Source organism: Vigna unguiculata, chromosome 8, assembly GCF_037176805.1.
Source record: "Vigna unguiculata cultivar grain cowpea cultivar isolate G323 ecotype 2 chromosome 8, ASM3717680v1, whole genome shotgun sequence".
Taxonomy (NCBI): Eukaryota; Viridiplantae; Streptophyta; class Magnoliopsida; order Fabales; family Fabaceae; genus Vigna; species Vigna unguiculata.
The window spans coordinates 32,205,519-32,231,042 of record NC_140799.1 but is presented as its reverse complement, the minus strand read 5'-3'; the positions used below and the strand labels follow the sequence as shown (position 1 = coordinate 32,231,042).

General features: G+C 33.6%; 3 protein-coding genes and 1 long non-coding RNA gene across 4 annotated transcripts; 2 read left to right on the top strand and 2 right to left on the bottom strand.

Annotated features, from left to right (window-relative positions):
- Positions 1–351: 351 nt before the first annotated feature.
- Positions 352–3,966, bottom strand: LOC114195399 (hydroxyacylglutathione hydrolase cytoplasmic-like). Its single transcript, XM_028085854.2, has 7 exons — positions 3,750–3,966; positions 3,549–3,671; positions 3,305–3,466; positions 2,345–2,423; positions 2,020–2,133; positions 899–1,075; positions 352–661 (listed from the first exon to the last, which is right to left on the bottom strand). The coding sequence occupies exons 1-7, from the start codon at positions 3,794–3,796 to the stop codon at positions 587–589; spliced, it is 777 nt and encodes a 258-aa protein (XP_027941655.1). The 5' UTR covers positions 3,797–3,966; the 3' UTR covers positions 352–586.
- LOC146884409 (uncharacterized) lies at positions 3,021–3,285 on the bottom strand. The gene is made up of 2 exons (XR_014984294.1): positions 3,159–3,285; positions 3,021–3,073 (listed from the first exon to the last, which is right to left on the bottom strand). It is a non-coding gene; the product is annotated as an uncharacterized LOC146884409 (long non-coding RNA).
- Positions 3,967–4,672: 706 nt separating the features above from the next.
- Positions 4,673–8,431, top strand: LOC114174597 (uncharacterized). Its single transcript, XM_085665215.1, has 4 exons — positions 4,673–6,695; positions 6,778–7,001; positions 7,078–7,335; positions 7,409–8,431. Exons 1-4 carry the CDS (start codon positions 4,734–4,736, stop codon positions 8,193–8,195), a joined length of 3,231 nt encoding a protein of 1,076 aa, XP_085521341.1. The 5' UTR covers positions 4,673–4,733; the 3' UTR covers positions 8,196–8,431.
- Positions 8,432–19,958: 11,527 nt separating this feature from the next.
- LOC114194714 (large ribosomal subunit protein uL16-like) lies at positions 19,959–21,787 on the top strand. Its single transcript, XM_028085087.2, has 4 exons — positions 19,959–20,097; positions 20,651–21,152; positions 21,276–21,357; positions 21,555–21,787. The coding sequence occupies exons 1-4, from the start codon at positions 20,088–20,090 to the stop codon at positions 21,624–21,626; spliced, it is 666 nt and encodes a 221-aa protein (XP_027940888.1). The 5' UTR covers positions 19,959–20,087; the 3' UTR covers positions 21,627–21,787.
- Positions 21,788–25,524: the final 3,737 nt, after the last annotated feature.

Genomic DNA, 25,524 nt, shown 5'->3' with positions numbered 1-25,524 from the left:
GCTTCCTCTCTTTTTTTTCCTCATTGCGTCAATTTAGAAAGAGGCACACCTCCTTACACCCTTTTTCTTTCCTTTTATCATTACAAACAAAACATCGAGAAACTAGATTTTAACTCTAAATATTAAGAGACTAGATTTATAAATCTTTCTCTCTATATTTATATTTTTACTCAATGTAAAACTCCGATAGTTGCAAACTTAGCTCTTTTGTGATCTTTACAGAAATCTTTAGACAGATAAAACCAATCGTATCATGTAATCTAAGAGGTGGTTCTAGTAATTTTTACTTAAAAATTAAATAAAATAACAAGCCACTATTGCAAACAGAAAAAGAAAGCAGAAGAAAATTGATTTCAAGCTCACAGGTAAATGACATGAATTAAATAGACCATTTTAGTATTTGGATTAACCAACATAATATGCATATAAGCAACAGTGCTAATCAGAATCCGTGCCCCTAGCTTGACAAGCCTGACATATCAGTTTCAGGTAAATCAAACAGTTACAGTATCTACCTAAAGGCCTTATTCATATGATAAAACAGAGCAGGAAATTGAAGTATGAACAAATGAGAATGCTAGTTCCATTAGCCTTTCCAGTTGTCTTTCCTCTTCCTTATCTCTCCCAAAGCTTCAACAGGTGATTTGCAGCCCACTTTCTCCTGCACATGTTCACAGTTTACCAAAAGCTTCAGGTTCAACTTTTGTAAGTCACTGTATTTTTTATCCAAGAAAAAAATAAAAAAACTGCACAAATAACAGCTCCTGTTCTAACTAAATATGTTACAATTTTAGTTTGATTGTAGAAAGCATCAATAAACTCCTGAAAGTTTTTCTGATCAGCAGGGAATAATATATTTTGGTTCACACTTTGAAGAGAGGGTGGAGAGGTGTCAAACCTGGATCTCAGGTAGATCAACCCTCATAAAGGGATTGGTTTCCAACTCATCCTCAATGGTTGAGGGAATTGTTGCTTGACCAGCTTGTCTCTGATTCTGAGCCCAGGTTAATTTCTGTTGTGTCCTCAAATTGTCAGGCTCAACTGTGAGAGCAAATTGCAAGTTCTTCACTGAGTACTGGAGAAAAAAAACTTCACACTCTTACTAGTGATTAATATATATGTGGAAAAAGCGTATAAGAAATAAGCCATTAAGAAGAATTTAGGCTTTTATATGTTAAAAGTAAAACAATCTAAATTTTCCCCCTCCTCACCTTATGCCTCACAGTTCCATATTTTACTTAATGTAAGTCATAAGTTTTGCAAGATAAACAGAAGTGCACGACAAATCCAAACAAAGGAGTTCTTATGAACAGTCACTACAGAATATCTAAAGTAAGTCACTAATTCCAAATCATAACTTTACATCTGAGTTGCTGAATATTATACATTTAAAAACCAATATATTTTATTTTTCAGAAAAAAACATACAATTGTGTTCTAAAGAATGAAGGATTTATTGATTTACTTGCTCAAGGGTTACTGTGGCAGAGTGCTAGCTCTTAATCCCAAATATGATTTATCAATCTAGACACTTCAATTGACAAACACAGACTGTAGCATAATAAAAAGTTAGGAAACAGTATTCATGAATACCTAATCTTTAGCATAAAATTTGTTACAATAAGTGATAATCAATTCATTTCAACTTCTTATTCCATTATACTTATATCAGGTTGACTAACAAATGCCGCAGGAATTGGAGTGCATTTCCCATAATACACAGTTTTTACATAATATTAACTGCGTGAACTGGATCAAGAAGATTAGTCTGGATTGTTTACAACTTTTTAAATGCTTGCATTATCCCACAACCCCTTTCTCCATTAATCAAATTAGAAGTATTTACCAGATAAAATCATGAGTAAACTAACTGTTTAAGAAGTGTTTTTAGATCAATTCCGTTCATCATTTAAATTATAAGAAGATATATCATTATTGACACTACCTATATAGATAAACAAAATTGATACTCTCCAAATAATTTTTTTCAGTATGGATGGTGACTTCAGTATGATTTACCTCATGGCCACAGTATACTCGAGTTGTCTTTGGTAATGAACCTAGTGTTACACTGAGAGACTGATACATCTGTTCAGCAGTTCCCTCAAAAAATTTCCCACAACCAGCAATAAACTGTAAACCGGCAATAAGACAGAAATGTAGAGATTTGAAAGAAGAGCCTCTTCAAAGTTCAAATACATGAAAGTTTTAGAAGAGAGAACCAAATACAAGTCACATACCTTGACTTCAAGCACTTGCGACGGCCTTAAGAACAAGTTTATTACATGTTTTCCAAAATAACAACATTTTTTCTGATATGAAAAAGATTGATCAGTCATCTTACCAATGTATCTCCAGTAAAAACAGCCGGATGCTCATCTGCTTTGCCAGTAACATAGTAACTTATGTGGCCTTTTGTGTGACTGAGCAAATTACAAACATAGCCTAGGTTAACAAGAGGGTAAATATGACTAGAAAAAGGGAGAATCATCACTACAGCAAACATCAAGAAATACCAAAAGAATGACAAATATCAAAAACTGATAAATGACAATGCAGCAATAAAGAATTAACAATAAAATATAATGAGAAGGCCAATAAGGCATGGCAATGCCTTCTTGGTATATTTTCACCCAATTTGGCACATCATTTGTTTAATCATCAGATAAGCAGGACTATAGCCCTCTAACAGAGGATGTGAATAATTGGCAAAAGTTCAGCATGCATTACAAAACTGATTCTTCTATGCAGACTTTTCTGGCTAGAGATATACATTACGAGAAGTTATAGCTGTGGGTGTCAAAGACTACAGTATTCACCCTGACCAGCTAACAGTTCTTGGTATTCAAACACTATACTTGGGACTAACAACTACTAAACAAGTTTATGACTTGTTCAAATTCAAACCTGTTTCAGTTAAGTCAGAACGTTTTGGATACAAACGTTGTGAGTGCTTTTGAGACTTTCTCCAAGAATAAACTTCATATTTCCGGTAGGAAAGTTCTCCAAAGCACTTCTAAGTTATGTTCCACCAGACTAATTTCATTTCACTCGAAAAAGTTAAAATTGGTATCTATAATGAAATAAGAGAACACTTTCAAAAGTTAGATTATACATAAACTAACTTCAATTTGTTAGAGAAGCTTAAATCATTTCACCTTTTTACTTTCTTCTCTGATAAACTCATCCAAACATGACCCAACAGTTACTACGATTCCAATCCATACTCTATAGTGTAGTGCACTGATGGAAACACTTGAAAAGTTGAGTTAGCAATAACATAACACAACACAGCGTAGCATACCAAGGTGTATGAAGGGCCAAAATATTGACGTCAGCTCCAAGAGAGACCTTATCACCGTTTTCAACCTTGTCGGTGCAACCCTTCACGTTATCGATGGAACCACCATAGACCTTGATTCCAGGCACCAGTTGTTTTATCTTCTCGTTTCCACCAGCATGATCCCTGTCACACAATAATAAACGGTGAAACAAAACATCACAGGGAACATTTCAGATAAAGAGAAAAACATCATAGTACACCATACCAGTGATGGTGGGTGGTGAGGACGAGTTTGAGAGTGACACCATGCGAGTTGGCAGCCTCGAGAATCTTCTCCGGCTCGACGGGGTCCACCGCCGCGGCTTCCTTCGTGCTCTCATCCACGATCCTGCACCACTCAGATTGGTTCAGCAAAATCTAAGAGACAAAGCCAAATGAATGGATGAATGTTAGATTAGATTCACACAGATAAGAATAATTGTCTTCGAGACATGGTATGTGTTGGATTTTCATCTTTCCCTTTCCGATTCAAACACTCTTCGCAAATTCGATTCCTTTATCGAGTATCTAGCGGTTATAAATGACTGAAATTTTCATTTCCATAATTCAATTTTATTGCTTTTGACTCTACTTAGAACGATTGTGTTAAAGATACCACGTGAACCTTCTTGAATCCCTTGCTAAAAACGATATTTATTTATTTTATTAAAATAAAATTTAGGTTAAATCATTCCATAGGTCCCCAAATTTGTAGCCAATTCTCAAGTAGGTCTCCCAATTTTCATTTGTCTCAATTGGGTCCCTAATTTTGAAAAACTGCAACAATTTAGCCATAACCGTTAACGGCCGTCAAAGACTCGTAAATGAACAGTGACTTGGATTGCTGAGGTGTTGTTATTTACTGACGTGGCTGGATCACAATTAATTAGTAATTAAGTTTTAAAAATTATATTTTAAAAATTAATAATACAAATGCTCGAGAATACCATAGGTGTTATGTTCTGAAAGAGATTTGGGGGAAAAGCAGTGACCTAGGGTTCTTGCGTGAAGAGAAGCGAAACGATCTGAAGAGAATAGAAGGGGCAGAAGGTGGTGGAATAGAGTTGCTGTAGAGGGTTTCCATCATCTGAATCGCGATTTGGTATAAATAGAAGCGCAGAAGGTGAGTTTCTCTGCATGGGTTTTCTGAATTTGGGAATAATTTTTTCGGTGCATGTTCTGATGTTTCTTGTTTGGGGAACCAGAGTATTGATTGTTGTTTGTCGGTGTTTAAATATACATTTTTGGCCCACCATGTGTAAATGGTTTTGCGTTGTGGTCCCCCATGTTTAAAGTGCTGTTGTAGTGTCTTTTTCAGTGTGTTCTGTATTTAATATATGTTTCATATTTTTTTTGTCGGTATGTGATTAATGTATAGGTTTATGTATCTATTTCTATACGTTTTTGCGTGATGGATGAGGAATTTGAGGTGGTTTTTCACCATGGAGGTAAATTCATAAGTGATGGGAAGTTGCGGTACGAATATGGGGAAACTACTAGGTTATCATTTGACCCAGACTGCTGGAGTTATTTTGTTGTTTTAAGCGTGATAAAAGGGATGGGGTATGTTGGAGAAAATAAGTTGTGGTTCTCAGTTGGAGGTTCTTTAGTATTGGATGACAGATTGCAGCTTCTGTGTGATGACAGTGGTGCGTTGCTTATGGTTAATATCGCTAGACTGAATGATGAAGTGCATTTATTTGTGGAACACTCATTGTCTGAACCCCAAGTCATTGAAATGTTGGAGTATTATCCGGATGAACCTGAGACACAGGAGGAGGGTGAACCTCAGGCTGAGAATCAGAGTGTTCCTGTTGCATGTCAAGGTGAATGTGATGTTGAGATAAGGGAAGTGGGAACTGAGGCTGATATTGGTGGTGTTTTAAGTGAAGGTGAGGGTGAGATCAGGGATGATGGAGTGCAGTCTCAAGTTGAAGGTGATGGTGAGATGAGGGAAGTGGGAACTGAGGCTGATATTGGTGGTGTTTTAAGTGAAGGTGAGGGTGAGATCAGGGATGATGGAGTGCAGTGTCAAGTTGAAGGTGTTGGTGAGATGAGGGAGGATGGAGTTGGCTGTGAAGGTGAAGGTGATGGTGAGTTAAGGGATGTTGAAGTCAATTGTCAACCTCAAGGTGCGGGTGAGATGATGGATGATTTAAGGGATGTTGAAGTTACCAAAGAAGTTGCAGAAGATGTGGGGCATACTGAGATAGAAGAAGATGGTGATGTTCACAGTTGGACTGAGTCTGGACCAGATGATAGCATGGATGAGAGTGCTGACAACCTTCTAGATGTTAGTATTGATTGTGATATTGATGATGAACTACGTCATAAAGAGTGGTCTGGTAATGTAGATGTTGAAGTTGAATCTGGTTCCCGTGGACAATCAACTGCCTCTGGGCCAGAATTGAACCAAAGGTATGACACTGATGTGGAGGATGATGTTAGGGGGTTGTCGGACAATGAATGGATATCTGATGAATATATGAGTGATGTAGTAGATAGTGATGACGAGGGGTATGAAAATTTTGGGACTTTTACAATGCCCAAGACAATGACTGATTATAAATGGGAAGTGGGTACCTATTTCACTGAAAAGGAGGAACTTTTAGAAGCTATCAAATGCTATGCACTTGAAAATGGGAGAAACATAAAGTTTGTTAAGAATGACAAAAGAAGAGTGAGGCTGAGATGTATAGGTGGAAAAGGAAAATGCCCATGGACAGCTTATTGTGGTTACATGAAAGCTATTAAAACCTGGCAGCTGCGTAGAATTGTAGATAACCACACATGCAGTAGGGAATTCAACCTACGTGTACTTAGTTCAAAGTGGTTGGGTAAGAAACTGGAAAAAACTGTTAGGGAAAATCCAAGGGTAAAAGGAATTGAAATCCGGGAAAAAATCAGTAGAAAATGGAATGTTGGAATATCAAAGTGTATGGTTTATAGGGCCAAAGCCATTGCAGCACAAAATGTTGAAGGATCCTTTAAAGAACAATACAAGAGGATATATGATTACGCGCATGAGCTTCTAGCTAGAAATCCAGGATCAACAGTGAAAGTAAATGTGGAGGAGAATGAAGGGGAGCCAATATTCAAGAGGTTTTACGCATGTTTAAAGGCATGCAAAGACAGTTTCATTTCATGCAGACCTATAATTGGATTGGATGGGGCTTTCTTGAAAGGGAAATACGGAGGAGAGCTGTTAACAGCCATTGGTCGAGATGCTAATGACCAAATGCTACCCATTGCATACGCAGTGGTGGAGGTTGAGAACAAGGATTTCTGGTCGTGGTTTTTAGAGCTCCTTATTGAGGACCTTGGTGGACCTGCCGTGTGTACATCCTATACATTTATATCTGATCAGCAAAAGGCACATGCAAATGCAATCTCATTTCCCACTTATTTTTGATATGAAAAATTATAACTTATCATTATATTTATGATATTGTCAGGGGCTGCTACCAGCCATACAAGAACTTCTGCCTGGAGTTGATCAACGTTTCTGTGTAAGGCACTTGTATGCCAATTTCAGAAAGAAATTTCCAGCAAAAAGTCTGAGACGTCTAATGTGGAGAGCAGCTGCAGCCACACACCCACAGGCATGGGAAAGGGAGATGAGGAATATAAAAGATGTGAATGAAGATGCATTTAAGCATCTGATTGCAATCCCACCCAGGTAATACAATTTTCAATTCATTGTTTTCAAATGGGATTGTGTGCTATCATAATTGGAATATTTCTGTTGTACTTAGATATTGGTCGAGATCTAGATTTACCTCAAAGGCTCAATCCGATACTTTGGTTAACAATATGTCTGAGGCCTTCAATAGTGTATTGCTGCATACAAGGACTAAGCCTGTGATTAGCATGTTGGAGGATATTCGGGTATACTTGATGAGAAGGTGGGCAAAAAACAGAATGAAGATACAATCAATATCAGGATCCATTTGTCCCAGAATTATGAGCAGATTTGAGAAGGAGTCAGAATTAACAAAGTATTGGATTCCTAGGTAAGGATTGAACTTTGTGTACCCTGAAAAAATGAAAGCTGTCTAATTATTGTTCTTCTATGTGTTCTTGCAGCTGGTCAGCAGAGAAATTATTTGAAGTTAGGCATGTGTCGCAGTTAGGGGAGAGGTTCGTTGTCAATATAGATGAACAATCCTGCACATGCAGGAAATGGAGCATAACTGGTATTCCATGTTGTCATTCACTGTCTGCAATGAAGTTTCTAAACCTCAATGGAGAAGACTTCATCCCAGCAGTCTTTAGGAAGTCCACTTATGAAGAGATATATACTTCAATTATATTTCCCATCAATGGCCAGAGTTTGTGGGAGAAAACTCCATACGCTGATGTCTTGCCCCCCTCGAAGAGAATTTTACCAGGCAGACCGAAGAAAAAAAGAAGATTGGAGCAATGGGAGATTAGAAGAGATGAGACAAGACTGAGAAAAGGTGGTTTACGTAAAACATGTCGTCTCTGTAACCAAATTGGGCACAACAGAAGGGCTTGTCCAAAAGCTATTGAAATTCATATGGCTGAATTAAGGGAAGCCCAGCAGCGTCGTAGTGGTGAAGGATCCCAGCAGCCAACTAATCCACCACAAGCATCCCAGCAACCAAGTCCAACACAAGCAACCCAGCAACCAACACCAACACAAGCATCCCAGCCAACAACACCACATGCAACCCAGCAGCCACTTCCACCTCAAGCATACCAGCAGCCACCTCCACCTCAACCATCTCAGCAGCCACCTCCACCTCAACCATCTCAGCAGCCACCTCCACCACAACCATCACACCAGCCATCACGAGGTGCATTAAATGCCAGACTGAAACTGAATGCTAGAAGGGGTCGAATGGCGTGAAGCTGCATGTCTTGTTTTTTTTGTGATCTTGTTTTGTAACAGCTGTGAACCTTTAAGGTCCTTTTGGAATTTTTGAATTTCTTTACTTCCATGAACACATCTTTTAAGGTCCTTTTCGGTGGACCACTTTTGTTATGTAATTTAATACTGCTACTTAGTCGGTGGACCACTTTTGTTATGTAATTTAATACTGGTACTTAGTCGGTGGACCACTTTTTTGATGTAGTTTGTGTTAATTCAGGACCTCTTCATATGGAATCTATTATGAATTACCTTTTGATATGGAATCTATTATCAATTACAAGCCCCATGCTTTTCATTCACTGTATGTAGAATCATATTTAAAATTACATAACTGTATACACTTAAAACAGTAAATCGAAATAACTTCCAATTTCATTCATACTCAAACATAAATACAGTATTGGAAATAACCATTCCAAATAAGATACCCAGTTATAACCACTAAGGGACACTACAACAACTAATCACGCATTCTTTATCAGGACTGACAACACTATTACATTAACCACACAAACAAAGATAACCATCCCAATCAACACCTTCATCCATTTCTCAAATATGGCAACTGATTTCTCCAAGTTAATAATCGTTTTCCTATCACCATCACTTTCTTCAATCTTCACCATAATTTCACCCCTTCCTTCGCAATTCTCACTGTTACCAATCTCTTCAATGCCATCTTCAGTCCACCATTTAAAGAAATTGCATCCACCATCTTCATTTCCACTCTGCGAAAAAATAGCACAAACAGTCATCCAATATACCATTCAAAAACACACAAAAAATACCTTCAACCTCTCTCACCTTATATTTTGAACAACCCCAAAATTGTTTTCCCCTGTTCTTTACTGTTTTCGCAGTTCTTAAAACTGATTTCTCTCCACAGTAGCAAAGTGGTTGTGAACCCAAACTCCTCGATCCTCCAACACCACGTGAAGATAAACTAGGGTTCTTCTTCCCCCAACCATTACAAGTGCAAGAGGAACAAGAATGGCAAAGCGACATTTGAGGATGAAGAAAGAAACGCACCACTTCGAAGAAGATAACTCCAACGACGAATACGACTTCAGCGAAGAGAATGTGGAGGACAAGATGAATCCATTTAGGGTTTCATTGGATTTATTTCACATTTGACACGTAGGCTACAGTTCCTTTTAAATATCACTGACACGTATCCGTTTTATTTGTCCACTTCATCATCTAAAAATGCCGTTTAGGCAACTTTAACGGTTATGGCTAAATTGTTGCAGTTTTTCAAAATTAGGGACCCAATTGAGACAAATGAAAATTGGGGGACCTACTTGAGAATTCGCTACAAATTTGGGGACCTATGGAATGATTTAACCTAAAATTTATGTTTAATATCCCAAACATTGTATTCATGAAAATTGTTTCCAAAAATGTTTTACAGAAAATTTTAAAACTCGAGAAATATTCTAAAGTAAAGTTTAGAAAAATAGCACCATTTCAATCTCTCCTTCTCTCCTCCATGTCTAATTTTTAAAATATATTTTTTATTTTATTTCCAATCTTTTCACTTTTATACTTTAATTATTCGGTAGGAAGAAAACTTTGTTGGAAGAGATAACGATTATTTGTATAATTAAAAGTTTTATGTTTTGCATGATTCCTAAGGTTGTATTATTGGCAAAAAAGGAAAGATAGAATTATAGTTCATTTGTATTAAAGAATAACGATTTGCGTGGAAGATTATAGAGACCGTAATGAGATAAAGAATAAAAGCAGAAAATTAGAACAACAAACAAATTTATGGATGAAAGAAAAAGTCTGTATCAACAAATATTTGTGATTGATATTATTATTAGATATTTGTAGGTAATAGATAATAGATATTTAATTATTCACTTTTTAAGTATAGTATTATGGTATATTTAATTATTCACTTTCTAATATGGTAGGTATAGTATTATGGCTCAGGTGTTATTCATTAATAATAAGTGTAGTATTATGGTACAGTTGTTATTGTCAATAATTATCAGTAAATTTTTTTTGAATATTTTTTAAAAGATAAATTAAATTGTCAAAATTAAGTTGTTAATAAAAAAGTATTAATTATTAAAGAATTGTTTAATTTTTTTAAAATTATGAACTAAAGTTATTTATAAAATGATTAATTTTTAAAGTTTATATTTTGATGTAATTCTTTTAAATTTATTTTTTAGAAAAATGAAATTTAATATTTTAGTAAGTAATTTAATTTAAACTATATTTCAAATTAGTTTTTTTAATTTAAGTTTATTACTTTAAAAAATTATTTTTAAATAAATTTATTCAAAAATTTAAAAATTAATATATATATATATATATATATATATATATATATATATATATATATATATATATATATATATCCAAGGAGGAGTATAAAAAAATTTGGATATTTTCTCACTTGTAATTGATAAGTCATGAACATAGTTTTTAGACAGGAGGATTGGTAAAGTACTACCCATATCCTGTTGTTATTCCTAAATAAGGTATCCAAAATAAAACTTTGTAAAAACATATTATTCATTATCCATCAAATATGTTGGCATGTATAGGAGAATTCACAAACAATTGTGTAAAAGAAAACCCCAAAGAAGAACATTAGTGGGACAAGGTTCAATGATACATTTCAGTTCGATTTTTCTCTCTGAAAAAAAAAATTATATAGTGATATCATTCATTCATGAATTGATTTGAGTAATCATTTGTATTTGAGGTTTAGATAATGCCATATAAATTTATATGATCTTTAGGAAATCTTTTTACAATATTATTCCTACTAAGCTTATGTTCAATGGTTAAATCATAAACCAAGAGCTTATGCAACCAGTTCTATTGTTATGAGAATTGAATTGCCATGTGCATTTTAAAAAATTGACAAAATTAAGCTTGAGCTAGTGATTTACTTTGCTCACCATGTAGGATAATAAATTGATTATCAACTAAAAACTTTAAAGTCAACTTACTATAATTTGATATGTATGATCTTAGTGTTTCTAACCAAGCAATTGCAAAACCAAGTCAACATGTCAACTTATACACACGTATTTTCAAGGTATGATTTTGAAAATAAAAAGAGGACACACTGAATTTAGAGTAGGAGATTTTGTGCTCATCAAGCTTAGACCGCATAAACAATTGAGTTTAGAAGCTCATATGAATCCTATGTTGGGTGCACGTTATTATGGAATACTTAAGGTGTCGAAAAGAGTTGGAGTAGGAGCCTACAAGTTGTAGTTACCTGAAACAACAAAGATTCATCCAGTTTTTCATGTCCCTTTACTAACAAAGGTAGTTAGGGATTATAATATGTATGATGAATTGTCTATAGAGTTAGTTTGTGATGATGAAATCAATTTAGCAATTCCATGTATGCCATAAACCACTTCAAAATGGTGTTGTCCCTATAAAAGCATGGAAACTGGTGTTGTACCAATATTCAACCCATGATAACCATTGTACCCACTATATTGGTTGATCTACTACAAAAAAAAAGTAGAAAGGTCTCCAAACATCAATCAACCATTTCCTTCATGTATTTCACGAATAAACCTATTTGGCCCAAGGTCAAGTTCAGTTTCATGTGTTTTTAGCGAACATTTAGGCTTGTGCTAGTACGACCCAATCCTTTATGGGAGCTTCTCCCTACACCTCTAACCGTACCTTCAACCGTTTCTCTTGTACCCCCAAAAACATATATAATTATATCTTTGCTCATAGTAAAAGTGAAAAAGTAACTGTCACTCTCTCTGATTCAACAAACCCCTGCACCCCCAATACACTCCTTGCACATTCCATTGCCAACATTGCCAATACACACACTCTCTGAAACGGATTCATGTTCACGACACACATCACTGTAATCCTGTAAGAAATATTCAGCAAGTGGTGGAGTGTGGACTAAACATTGAATAGCATTATTCATGAAGTAGGTGTTCCCCAAGTTCTGCGGTCCTGCCAAACCACCCCTTTCACCTTTATAGATATCATGTTTATCATCCATATTGGTCAATGACGAACTAACAGAAATTCCCTGATACAAACTAAAACTAGATACAGTTGAGTGACCATTTGACATGGTGGGTCCCCCGGCAATTGACACAAATGACCTTGAAGGTTCTAATGGTACCAAAGCTAGTCCATTTCCCATTGAATCCATGCCAAAATGAGAAGATTGATCTCCATCAGGTAATACTTCTAGAAGAATCTGTGAGCAAGAGAGGAATCAGGAGCATCAAGCTTCTATAGAAGAATCAATACCAAGAAATTGTGATTCACATCCAAGCCCAAGTTACTTTCACTAGATTCCATTTTTCACATCCAAAATATGAATCCAAGGCTCCAAACGTCAAACCAAACATACGGTAAAGATCTACATTACTCAAGGGCACTCACATCATGGTCCATTAATAAGTTAGCCTCCTCCAATGTCTGCTCTGAGACTGTCAACAATGAATGTTTTGTCGACTATTTCCTGAACGAAAAACAAGTTAGCCTCCTCCAACACACACATAAACAACATTATTTCCTGAACGAAAAACAAAACACTAGGGTAACCTAAAGGAAGGTGAAGAAGCTAGAACCCATGCATGCATGCATCCACTTTCAACGATCTCAAGGGAAAGGAACAACACCACTGCCTCCACCAATGCCGCTTCCAACGCCACCACCAACACCGCCACCAACTCCATCGCCGGTACCACCGAGTCCTCCGAGGCCACCACCTGCGCCATAACCACCTCCTATACTGACACCAGCTCCTCCAAAAGGTAGTCCATTGCTCTCAATTCTGGAATAGCCACTGACTCCACCATAGGTGATGAAGTTCTTCTGGTCCTTGAAACCAGCATCGGTGGGTGCGTTTCTGGCACTTGTGACCAATATGGTTCTTATTGGCACTTGTAACAGCACGCCATTTCAGAACTTTTGTTCTATTGCATTGAAGTAGAGGCAAGGCACGACAAAGGGTTAAGTGGCCCAAATGTAACTCTTTTCTTCTCCAAAACAGAAACCACGAGGGTTTCTTCTTTATCTTCAACGTAGACTCTCTAAAGCGAAACCATGGTAGCTTCCTCCTTCACCATCTCACGCGAACGGTTTCCATGGAGTTCCTGCAGCAGGTCCCCGCGACTTTAGCGGCATATGCCACCACCGCGCGTCCAACGGCCGGCGCGAGACGTCACCGTCGTTGCCGGTGAGAACTCGTCTTCGAAACGTGCAAGATAGGGGCATCTTCTTCCTCGCGTAACCACATGACAGCACCAATCCCCTTCGTGGCTGCGCGGCCCTCCCCACCGGAGATTACCGTCAATGATTCCTGCCGCCGTGCCAGCCACTGAGACTGGGTCTGCGAGCACTAAGGGAACCAACCCTCTGACCGTCGGCGATGGTTTTATCTCACTCACTTCACTGTTTTTCGTTCCCGATTCGTGCTAGGTTATGATGATGAATTTGGGTGTTTCGCTGCATCCGTGGCTCGAGGGTGATGAATGATGGTATAGGTGGAAGATGAAGATGAAGATGATGAAGGTTTATTTCAATGATAGAGAGATGTGAATCTGCTGTTCTGAGCGTGTGGGTTCTGGTTTTGGGTTTTTGTTCTCTCTGATTTTTGTGCAGGTGAAGGATGAAGGTGTGGGTGAACAAAAACGCAAATGACAAATGCAGGAACTGAAGATGAAGGTTGGCGATGATGGGAGCTGATGATTGGGATTTGAATGAAGGTGCTGGAGTTTGGGAAATGAATTAAGTTGAATGATGGTGTTATGGTTGGTGTGTATATGCGGATTGTGTTTGGTGGAAGTGAGTGAATGTTTGTTGTGAGAGAGGATTGTGTGCATGATTGCTCCCTATAGTCTCGATGGTTATGCAGGAGAATGCGTCATGTTTTGGTGTGCACTAAAGTGTGTGAGAAGTTTGGTGAGCATAGATGAATGAGTATGGTGATGAGGAAAAGAATGGAGATTAGCAAAATGGTGAGATACATTTACATAGCAGGTCCAACGAATAAAATGCAGTAAACACAACAATATCATGTTCTTTCATGGCATTCAGGATTGGAAATGAAACATATCACACCTAACACTTATATCATGCTCACTCCAGTATCATATGTGTTGTGCTTACTTCTCGGAGCTCTTGCTGGTGGTCTCAAGTCTTTGTTCTCCTTCTATGATGATATCATGTTCCAGTCCTCCCAGAGAGCATATCCATCTGCCCGTTCTCCTCCTCGAGTCTCTTTTGCAATATCCCATTTTTCTCTTATCTCCCATTCCCCTTCCCCTTGCTCTAACCCCTTTTCTAGCATTCTCGAGCCATGTGCTAGAGGGCGATTGCTTCCTACACCTCAGCCATCCTATCCCTTCAAACAATGCAATTCCGTTTTTGTGTATAAAACTCACTGCAGGTATAGACTCTAAACTCTGCATGCTTGATCCTCACCCAAATAACCCAAATAAGGAAGGAGCTAGTTTGCTGTTGCGACTGTCATGGCTGCAGTAGTGATACAGCCCCCACACATTTCCTTTTCCTTCTTTTTTTCAGACCCCAAAAGTGGAGAAAAACAAAATTTGAACGCTTTTTTGTTGCGCGAACGGGGAAAGAACAATGGGCAATACCAATTGGCTCTCATTTTTTTTTTATTTCTTATATACATTTTTATATGTTTTTTTAGAATAAAACAAGATGACGCAAAAAATAAAAGAAGATGAAAATAAAATAAAATAAAGGAAATGATAAGATAAGATAAAATAAAGTAATTAAATTAAATAAAAATAAAACAAGATAAAATAAAAAAAAAGATAAAATTAAAGATAAAATAATATAAAAAGTAAAAATAGAAATATATGTTTATAATCACCTAAATATTCACTTTTTTTTGTATTTCTTTTTAAATTAAAATTTTTATTTTTATCTGGACGAAATTGGGTGTTGACAAATACGATTCAGATGGAAATGAATACTTCGAAGAGAAGGAGCTTTCAAAAGGAGGTTTCAAAGATTAATGAAACAAAGTCACCTTGAAGCACATATGAAGCTTGAGCGAGGGACCACTGTGGGAAGTTGAATCAGAGAGGACAATGGACCACAGAGAGTGAATCAGTGAGACAATGAGCAGAGGGAGACAGACAAATTGAAAACAAAATGATACGGAGAGGGTAGGAGAGAGTGAAAAAAATGGAAGAGATCGAAGAAAAATGAAGGTAGGAAAGTTAGGGGTGCAGCTGAAGTAGAGATAAAAAAAGAACGTTTGGTAGCGTGCAGTAAATTTTGCTTTGATTATTTTCAACCACCAGCGTAGGTAAATTTATGAGGGACAAAACCGTAATCTTTGGGAGTACAAGAGAAACTTTAGGGGTGCAGGGAGAAGCCCTCTCCCTTATTCCCTCCATTATTTTTATGATTGAAACTCATGTCACTCCTCTTCTCTTGCAATGCAACTCCAACTTTGCTGCTTTAGCTAAATTCATCAAATGTGAACATGAATGTGGTATTAGTCCCATAGTACCAATATTATGCACATGCTCGTTTATGCCTTATCGTAAGCCATGGATGAAATATACAAAGTATTTACCATTAGGTATATGAGATATATGCGTTGTTAGTCACTCAAACTCGTAGATATACTCATCCACACTTCCTTCATTTTTAATCAATGCCAAATGTTCGAAGAAGTCACCTTCCCTAAACCACTATATCATTCCAAGAGTTCAGTCGTTAGTTTTTCCCACATCAGATTGGTATTCCCATGAGAAGAAGTGGACATGTAGCCTATGGATGACACTTTTATTTTACATCTTCATGCTTAAAAATCCAGAATGACATAAGGTTAGTATGAAATCATCCTCACCTGAAAATTGTCATGTTTAAGTGGTTCTTGGATGGTGGTTGTGATAGGCAAGGACGATTATTACTATGTTATCTAACTAGTTGGGTTCAAAGGCTTTCACATTTAACAAATTACTATGTAAGCCATGTGTACCCATTGTCAACCTATCTTTTCCAATAATGTTTATTCTCCTTCTCTCTTTAAAATCTTGATCAAGGTCACACTTTCCCCCAAGTTGTGAGCAATTTCTCTCACCTTCTCCTTCACTCTCATGGTGAGTGATTGTCTCTCACTCATTTCTTTACTGCGTATTATCTATGACATTTGTGTGTTCACTAAATGGGTGGATGATATGGTAAACATATTGATTGTTATGGTTGATGAAGCAAGGAAGGGTAATCGAATTGATAGTAGTTGGATAATGCAAACATACACAAATGTTGGTGGTTAAGTTGGTTCTCCTAAAATGATGTCACTAAAAAAATTGATGTAAATAATGACATTTAAGATAATTTGATTAAAATATTGACACTAATTTGATTAAAATATACATAAACTTTGTGATTTTACTTTCAAGCAAAACCATTCACAACTAAGTTGTGTGTTTCAAAATTATAATCAACTAAAGGAATTGTGGGGTGTCAATCTTACAACTAAACATATGGTTGGGGCAACACATAAAGTTTGTAGAGTCATGACTAATCAAAATTTAGGGGTTGAACACAATGATGAGGTTGAAGAAAGCCCCATGGAGTAGCCATTTATTACAACACTTGATGCATTCATATAGTACTTACCCTTCTCAATGTATCACATATGATGGTTCCACTTCATCATAAGGAACGAAAAGGAAAACTAGTATGATGAATTTTCTAGTGGTCCAATTTGACAAACTTACATTAGGCTTAGACAAATTTGTAAATGCACTAAGTACCTGAAATATATTGACTAAAACAAATGTCATATGGGACTCATGGAGAAATAAGTCTACATATTGATGCATAACTCAAAGGCATAATATTGGGAATTTGTCAAATGTGACATGTTAGGATTATGTTAACCTTGTATACGTTTATTTTTCATTTACTGATATTGACATTGATTATATTTTTCTTATCCATGTTACTTTTTTAAATTAATGGGTACTATTTTTTGCATTTTCATTGCTCAACTCTTTAATGCACATTCCCTAAGACATTTTTATGTTACATATTTATCATTAATTTGTTTGATATTTTTCAGTTCATCATTTATGTCTTCCTTTTTCAAAAGTAAGAGACACAAAATTGAAAAGGATAGGAAGGATAAAATCTTGATAACAATTGATGGAGTTCTTTCTCCTAAGCTACCACAAAGTGAAGGAGGTTTTAGATCAAAATTCAACAATCATGTTTAAACTATTATATATGTTGTCAAATTTTATTCAATGCAATTTTTTCCTTAAGGTAATGGACTTCTCTCTCTTTATTGAGTCTGTTTGACGATTTCATTAATTAGTATTTAGTAGTATACATTGTTGAACCACTTTATTTCTCAAACTACTCTGTACTTTGAAGATATAATCAAGGTCTTTTACTTAAACTTGAAAGTGCTTCTTACCAATAACTTAGACTAGACAGTGAGGTCAACAAAACAATTTTGCAATTTTATGACATAGGTTTTGTTGTCACGACACATCATTTCACAGTGGTCAAATTGGTTTAATGAAATGCAACTTTTAAAAAAATATGTCATTAATTTAATGATGTTTAACAACAAGGCATGATCACCCATGATTATTAACATCTTAAAGATGAAAATCCTTCGATCGATTGGCATTAGAGATATTTTACCCCTCTAACAACATTGCATATCAACCATGATCATCAACAACATTTTATAGTGATTTTTGTTTATTTTACTTTTTATTTAATTTCAACATCAATTAAGGTTCTTAAAGTTATTGCATTAAGTTATTTTACAAAATTAAGATATAAGATAAATTGGTGGATTATTTTACATGTTTGACTAATAATGAGAGAGAAAATTTAAGGTTGTGTTCACTTGTGTGGATGGATTTGAGAGAGAGTGTGAAGATGGATTTGTGTGAATTTGGATGGATAAATATGTGTGTTTTTTTGAGTGAATTTAGAGGGTGAAGTGAGTAGATTTGGAAATAAATTTTATGAGAGTTAGTGAATGATTTGAGTGATATGATAGATAAAATAAAATGTTATAATAAATAAAAATTAAAAATTACTAAAATAACCTTATAAATATATGAAGTAATTTTTAAATTAGACAAAATATTAAAATTTAAAAACTATTATGTGATAAATTTAAAAAAATTAAAAAATTAAAATTATATTAAATTAGTGTTATTAATTTTATAATAATTATATTATTTAAAATTATTATTAATAATTTATTTTATTATTATTAATTATTATATAGACAAATTTTATTGTTTATTATTATATCTAATTACTTTATATTATTTATTATCATTATATATATATATATTAATTATAGTAATATTTATTATATACATAATTAATTATTACATATTTTTATTGATTATTATATTATATATGTTATTAATTAATAATTATTATATTATTATGTAACTGGTTATCGGTTACTTATTGAGCCATGCGATAATTGGAAAACGTGGTTGCTTCTTGCAACTTGGCCACCCTATCTCCTGTCTGCCACAGACACTAGCTTTTCATTGATCTTTGCAATTTTCTCTCTCTTATTATTATTTTTTTAATCTATTTTCTTCTTTCCTAAATAATAAAAAGTAAAAATGAAATATAAGAAAAATTATAAATAAAATAAAAATACATAAGATTAAAACGAAAAGAAAATAATAAAATAATAAAATAAAAATAAAACAAAACAAAATAAAAATATAAAATAAAATAAAGTAAAAATAGAATAATAATAAAAATAAAAATAAAGTAAAATAAGATAAAAAAAAAACAAAATAAAAGTACAATAAGATTAGGAGAAGTAAAATACATTATAATCTGGACAAAATTGGGTGTTGACAAAAAAGAAAAAAAAAATATATATATATATATATATATATATATATTTGAAAAGAAAAATAAAATATGTATATTATGACTAATATTTGGAACATCACATATAGAAATAAAATACAAAAAAGATAAGGTTAAAACTGTAAAAGTATGATTTATTATTGCAAATCTTCGCAGATTAGAGGGATGAATTTTGTACATTATTTCACAGATTCATCCCTTCATTTTCTTTTAAATCACTGCAAAGGAACATGAGAAAAGTTATTTTCTATCCAACCAAATCAATGGATTTAATCGATTCCCTCAAACGAACACGAACACACAGGGTAAGACAGTAAAGATGATACATACTAAACATTTCTTAACATTATTCTACTTTTATTTTTAACATAATGACAGTTTAATATTTTTTAAATATACCAATTAAATTTTTGTATCCTATCATATGAACCAAATACCCGTAAACTTTTCATTATTTTTTTCTTAAACTTGTTTTCATATTATTTCTCTTAATTTCTTTTCTTTTGCACTCCTTTATCTCCATTGCTTAATCTAATAGTTAAAAAAAAAAATACATGAATTTTCACCTTTTTAAAAGAAAAAAAAACACAAATGGTTCTTGCAATTGATTCCAATTAACTAATCTAAACTTTTTTTGTTACTTAAGTCAAATTAAATCAATCTAAAAGAAACCAAAAAATTTCTAACCTATTTAACACTCAGTTTTTTAGTTTTAGATTTCGTAAATCTAGAATGCTTCATCTTTTAAATTTAGTAAATAAAATAAAATGTTTTTGTTTCGTTAAAAAATAATAAAACATTTTTTCGTTAAAATGTTTTGTTTCAGTTTACAACCCCGATAGAACAATTTAGGCCCAAAACAAAGCCCAACTCATGAACAGGCAAAAGCCCTACGGAACTGCCTCTATATAAACAACTTTTTCTAGGGTTTGGTGTTGCGTAGATAGCCTCAACCATAACGCGTGTGGAGCAGAGAGAGACGCAGCCATGGGGAGAAGTAAGTCCTATCTTCCTTATCCTCTTCGTTGTGTTTTGATTGTTTGGTTCAATTTCTTGTCTTCTATGTTGTAATTTACTATTGTCATATGGAGTTTGTTTTTTGAATCTATATTCTTCCGATTCTCGCGAACTGTTTCCTCTTTTATTTAAATTTATCTCGATTTTGGAAAATGAGTTTCTAGATATGATTTATTTTCGTGTTGATGTGATTACTGTTGATTTGAAGCTAGATGACTGTTTTAATTGATTTTATTTTGTTCACTGTAAAAGTGTTTTTGCGTTGTGCTTGATGGTATGTTCTAACTTATCTTTTTCAGTATTAATATTCATTTTGAATATATGTTATTCTGTCCAAAATTACAATCTCATTATTGAATGAGCTGGTCCAAGTGCTGTCATATTCTTGGTTGTGAATCTTCTAGTATTAATATTGAATATGATTTATGATTTACTATTTGGAATTGCAATTACAATATATTGTTTTGAAATGAACTGCTCCAGATTTCATGTGTGATTGATGTGATTGTAATTATGAATTGTGTTTGATTTAGGACCCGCTAGGTGTTATAGACAAATTAAAAACAAGCCATACCCCAAGTCCCGTTTCTGTCGTGGTGTTCCGGATCCCAAGATCAGAATTTATGATGTCGGCATGAAGAAGAAAGGTGTAGATGAGTTTCCTTTCTGTGTCCATCTGGTAAGTTGGGAGAAGGAAAATGTGTCGAGTGAGGCATTGGAAGCTGCCCGCATTGCTTGCAACAAGTACATGGCAAAGTTTGCTGGAAAGGATGCTTTCCACTTGAGGGTCCGAGTGCACCCTTTCCATGTTCTTAGGATCAACAAGATGCTTTCATGTGCCGGAGCTGATAGGCTCCAAACTGGAATGAGAGGTGCTTTTGGAAAGCCACAAGGTACTTGTGCTAGAGTGGCAATCGGGCAGGTCCTCCTCTCTGTCCGCTGCAAGGACAGCAACAGCCACCATGCACAGGAGGCTCTTCGCCGTGCCAAGTTCAAATTCCCTGGTCGTCAAAAGATTATTGTTAGCAGGAAATGGTATATATTTGCACTTTTGGCAGATTAGTAAATAAATTTCTGCATAAATTTTCTGTTTTATTACACAGCCATATTTTTTCTTGTGTGTAATTTTGGTTATTATTGTTTGAAATGCTTGCTCAGGGGTTTCACCAAGTTTAGCCGTTCTGATTATATCAAGTTCAAGTCAGAGAACAGAATTGTGCCAGATGGTGTTAATGCAAAGGTAATTTGAACGAATTGTGTAGTACAATTGAATATTGTTATGTAGATTCTGGCATATACATGTGTTCACAACATTAAGTGTGGACGGCACAAAATCTCGTTTCTGAATGAAATATTTTCATTGTGTAATCAGATACTTTAATTTTTTTAGTTGTAATCATTTAGGCTCATCAATTTCTTTTTTTTTTGGTCTTGTAGCTTCTTGGATGCCATGGACCATTGGCCAACCGCCAACCTGGAAGAGCTTTTCTGAACAGTGCTACTGCTTAAGTCTGTGTCTGATATATTAAGTGTTAGAGATTGAATTATAGTAGTTTTGCAAAATTTAATCTGTTATTTTGTCAGTACACTCCATTAAACTGAGTTGAGTTCATTTGGTTTTGTCAGAACCTCTTGTATTTGTTATTTTAATGTTATATTTTGTTATGATATTTTATGTCTCCTTTTTGTTTTTTGGTATTTGATTTTTTGTCGTCTGCACTGATGGTACCTGGTATTCTCTTATTAACGATATTGGTGTATCAAACATTAACTTGAATGATACCTGGTGCCTACTTGGACACAAATTTAGTGGCCTTGTCTTGAGCAAGGTGGTGTTTGAGGTGCGTATCATACGATATATTGTTGGAATGAGTGGCGGCTGTATCGTTTTCTTGTATACAAATCAAATGTTCTCTGCCGAATTTTTAATTTCTTACTGGAACCTCCTATTTTACTTTTAATCCATTCTTCGTCAATAGCATTTTTCTCTTAATTTGTATTACTCCTTTTCTGTCTGTTTCATTCTAGTTTATTGCTGTTGATTTTGAAGAAATTAGCGGTCTCTGGTATATTATATTATTCAGATGTTAGCTAGGTTTTAAAGAACTGCATAATTAGTCTAGAAAGTAACATCCCACCTTCCCTTGCCAAGAAATTAACATTTGTGCAAACCATTTTAAAGATTGGGTTTAAGGAAACACATAATTTTTATAAAATAAAGCTAATTATGAAGAGAATAAAGAAATGAAGAACAAAAATTTAAAGAATAAAAATCAACTTGTGTTCCTATTGTTCGAAGAGGGAGAAATGTCTTTGGTTTTTATTTGGGGGGGTTTACCCACTTTTGGTATTTCACCTATCACTTTCTTAGACAAATTTGTATCTTCTTCTCTCTTCAGACACTCTGCGAAATTAAATATAGAATTTCTTCCACTTTTTCTAAGACCTGTCTCATCATCTATATTTACTCTAATTATATTTCAAACATGCTTATCAATCCAAATTAATTTTCTGCTTTTATTTTTACAATTAGATTAAAATAATAATGTATAAAGAAGAAAAAAACATTGAAGATTATTATTTCTTACATATAGTTATGAGAGAAAAAAAAACTAGTGATTTTTGAAGATTATTAAAATTATTTTTTCAATCTCTTTGATAAAAGAAGTTACAAGATTTAGTACTAAACTATAAATACTTAACTAGATTAATTGCAATTACTTTTATTTATATTTGTGATCGCATTAAAAATATTCCATGTCAAGGACTGAAGAAAATATTAAATTACAAAATAATAATAAAAGATATATCCATATGTTTTATCTCTTAACTATATAAATATAAATTATTTATTATGACTATTGTACTACGATACTGAGATTAAGGATTTTTTAGCTCCTTTAAATGAAAATGAAATTTAGATAACAGTGTACAGTAATAATTAAAATTATATAAAAGTATATATATATATATATATATATATATATATATTTAAAATATTTCTATATTAATACATTATTGACTAATAAGAATTTAATTAAGTAGAATGTGTTAATGTCTTTAATTTTTACTAATCAAATAAAATATATTGTTGATCTGGAAAATTAAATATAGGTCTTGTTTTAAAATGGTCAGTTTCAACCTTTTCAAAATAACTAAATAGTAGTTAATTGAGTAATAAGATAGTTGTTAACGGGTTCACAGTTTAATATAAAATAATTGTTAATTGTTTATTACTACGTAACTTATTTATTTAAAAGTATTTCTTAGAGAACAAGTAAGTTAGTTTATAAATTATATAATTTTTATTATATGTCAAATTTATTCTTTTTTTTTATTAGTTATCTTATCAAATACATGTTTTTAAAATTCAAATGTCTCACAATAGACTAAAAAATTATCTCTGCTAAATAAATTCATTTTAATAATTTATAGGTGGTAGACATTTTTTTTTTCTTAAGTTAGCGGTTCTCAAGAAAATAAGGTTTTAGATAAGAGTGACAATATGACCTGACTTGACAGACTGGTCCACATGCCTGCAAAAAAAAATGTAAGGTGGGTCAGGTCATTGAGCCCGTTAATACATAGAAGTCTGGTCCATAAAAGTTCTCAGTTCGTGCAAGCTGGCCTACGGTTCGTATGAAACAAAAAAATAATTTGCACTTGTGTATATCAGTTGTTTCCGTTATGGACTTAAGTCTTTCAATTTGTTGAGCATTGAAATCTTTATCATCAATTTTTTTTGGTTAAAAAAAAGAGTAGGATGGTCCACGAACCTATAGGCCCGCACTTATGCGAAACGGACCAGAATTTTCAATCCGTATTGAAAATATGAGACGGGCCAAGTGCGGGTCGAGGCCCACATTGCCATCCCTAGTTTTAGATAAGAAAAAAAATTTTAACTAATCATAATTAACGTAGACAATATAGAGTTTTGTTCTTTGATGAAGGTCTTAATGACATAATCATTTGTTGTTTGTAATTTTAAAACTATTTTATTAAGTGTTAATGTTATATGTTATGAATAATTTTGATGTCCTTCGTTTATATATGAATTTGAATAACGTTAGTTGTACGGTAATTGATAATTGGTATTATTATGTCTTATTTTATTTTATTTTTTATCTTTTATTGTTATTTTATTATTGTCTCTTTAGATATTTTAGTTTTTATTTATTAAATTTAAAAAAGATAAATATTTGGTTTACACATTTAATATTTTGTAGATAAGTGGATATGTCAAAGAAATTCAAAAGAATATCAATTGAATTCGATTATCAAAGTTAACAACAAAAGAAGATTATAATTCTTTTGAAGAGAATGACACTTGACCTAGAAGGAGAGGATCAAGAGAGGCACATTTTGAAGGTTGAGGGTATTTGTCTTTATTCTTATTGTAGAATTCGAAAGGTTCAAGAGTACTTAATTCTCTTATTCATATGGATTGAGTGTAATGTATTATTAATTTTTTGAATTCCACTATTAAATATGGTTTTTTTCCACCAATCTCGTGTTCTATTCTTATTTTAATTGCATATTGTAGATTGATTGCATATTTGTGAGTACTAATTGAAAGATAGTTTGGGAGGTGTCGCAACCGAAATCGCAGCAGGACGATGAAAATAATTTTAAAAAAAAATAATCGCCACCGTAGTTTATTATGGAAAATTATAGAAAAACCTTAATAAAGAATAGTCTTCGAAACCAAATTTGGATTCAGGAGTCGGTTACGTGTGGGAAAGATATTAGCACCCCACAACGTCCGTCTTAAGATAGTTTCCTCTTTAATTAAGTGTGCAAGATAAAAGTAGATGTTTAAAATATTTGTTGTTCCCAAAAAATCAAACAAAATAAAAACACTTACAAAATAATAAGGTTTAAAAACAAAATTATTCTTTTATTTTATTGGTCCGACGAGGATTGTACCTTGCTCTTACATATTTCATTTGGAAAATCAGGCATAACGTAGTTCTTTAAAAAAAAGTTGTTTGATATTATTATTATTATTATTTTCTAAATTTTAGATTTATATATATTATTAATATCAAAAGAATCCGAGATTCTACATGATACAAAATTTACTTATCAAGCAAATTTGAGACTTGACATGATATTCAAAAATAATTTTATAATTTTTATTTATTATTATTATTATTAATTAAAAAAAAAGAATTAAAAGCCTATAAAGGAGTGTTTTAATTATCAAACAAGGTTGAAACTTAACATGGTTTTCAATACTTATATAAACAAAATAATATAATTTTTTATATATTTATTTATTTATTATTTTTTTAAGAGAGAATTAAAGCCTAAAAAAAAAACATTCCTACTTACCAACTAATGAAATTCCAAATAAAAGGAAAAGAGAAGGGTTGACCTTATCAATGACAAACCCAAACCCAAAATC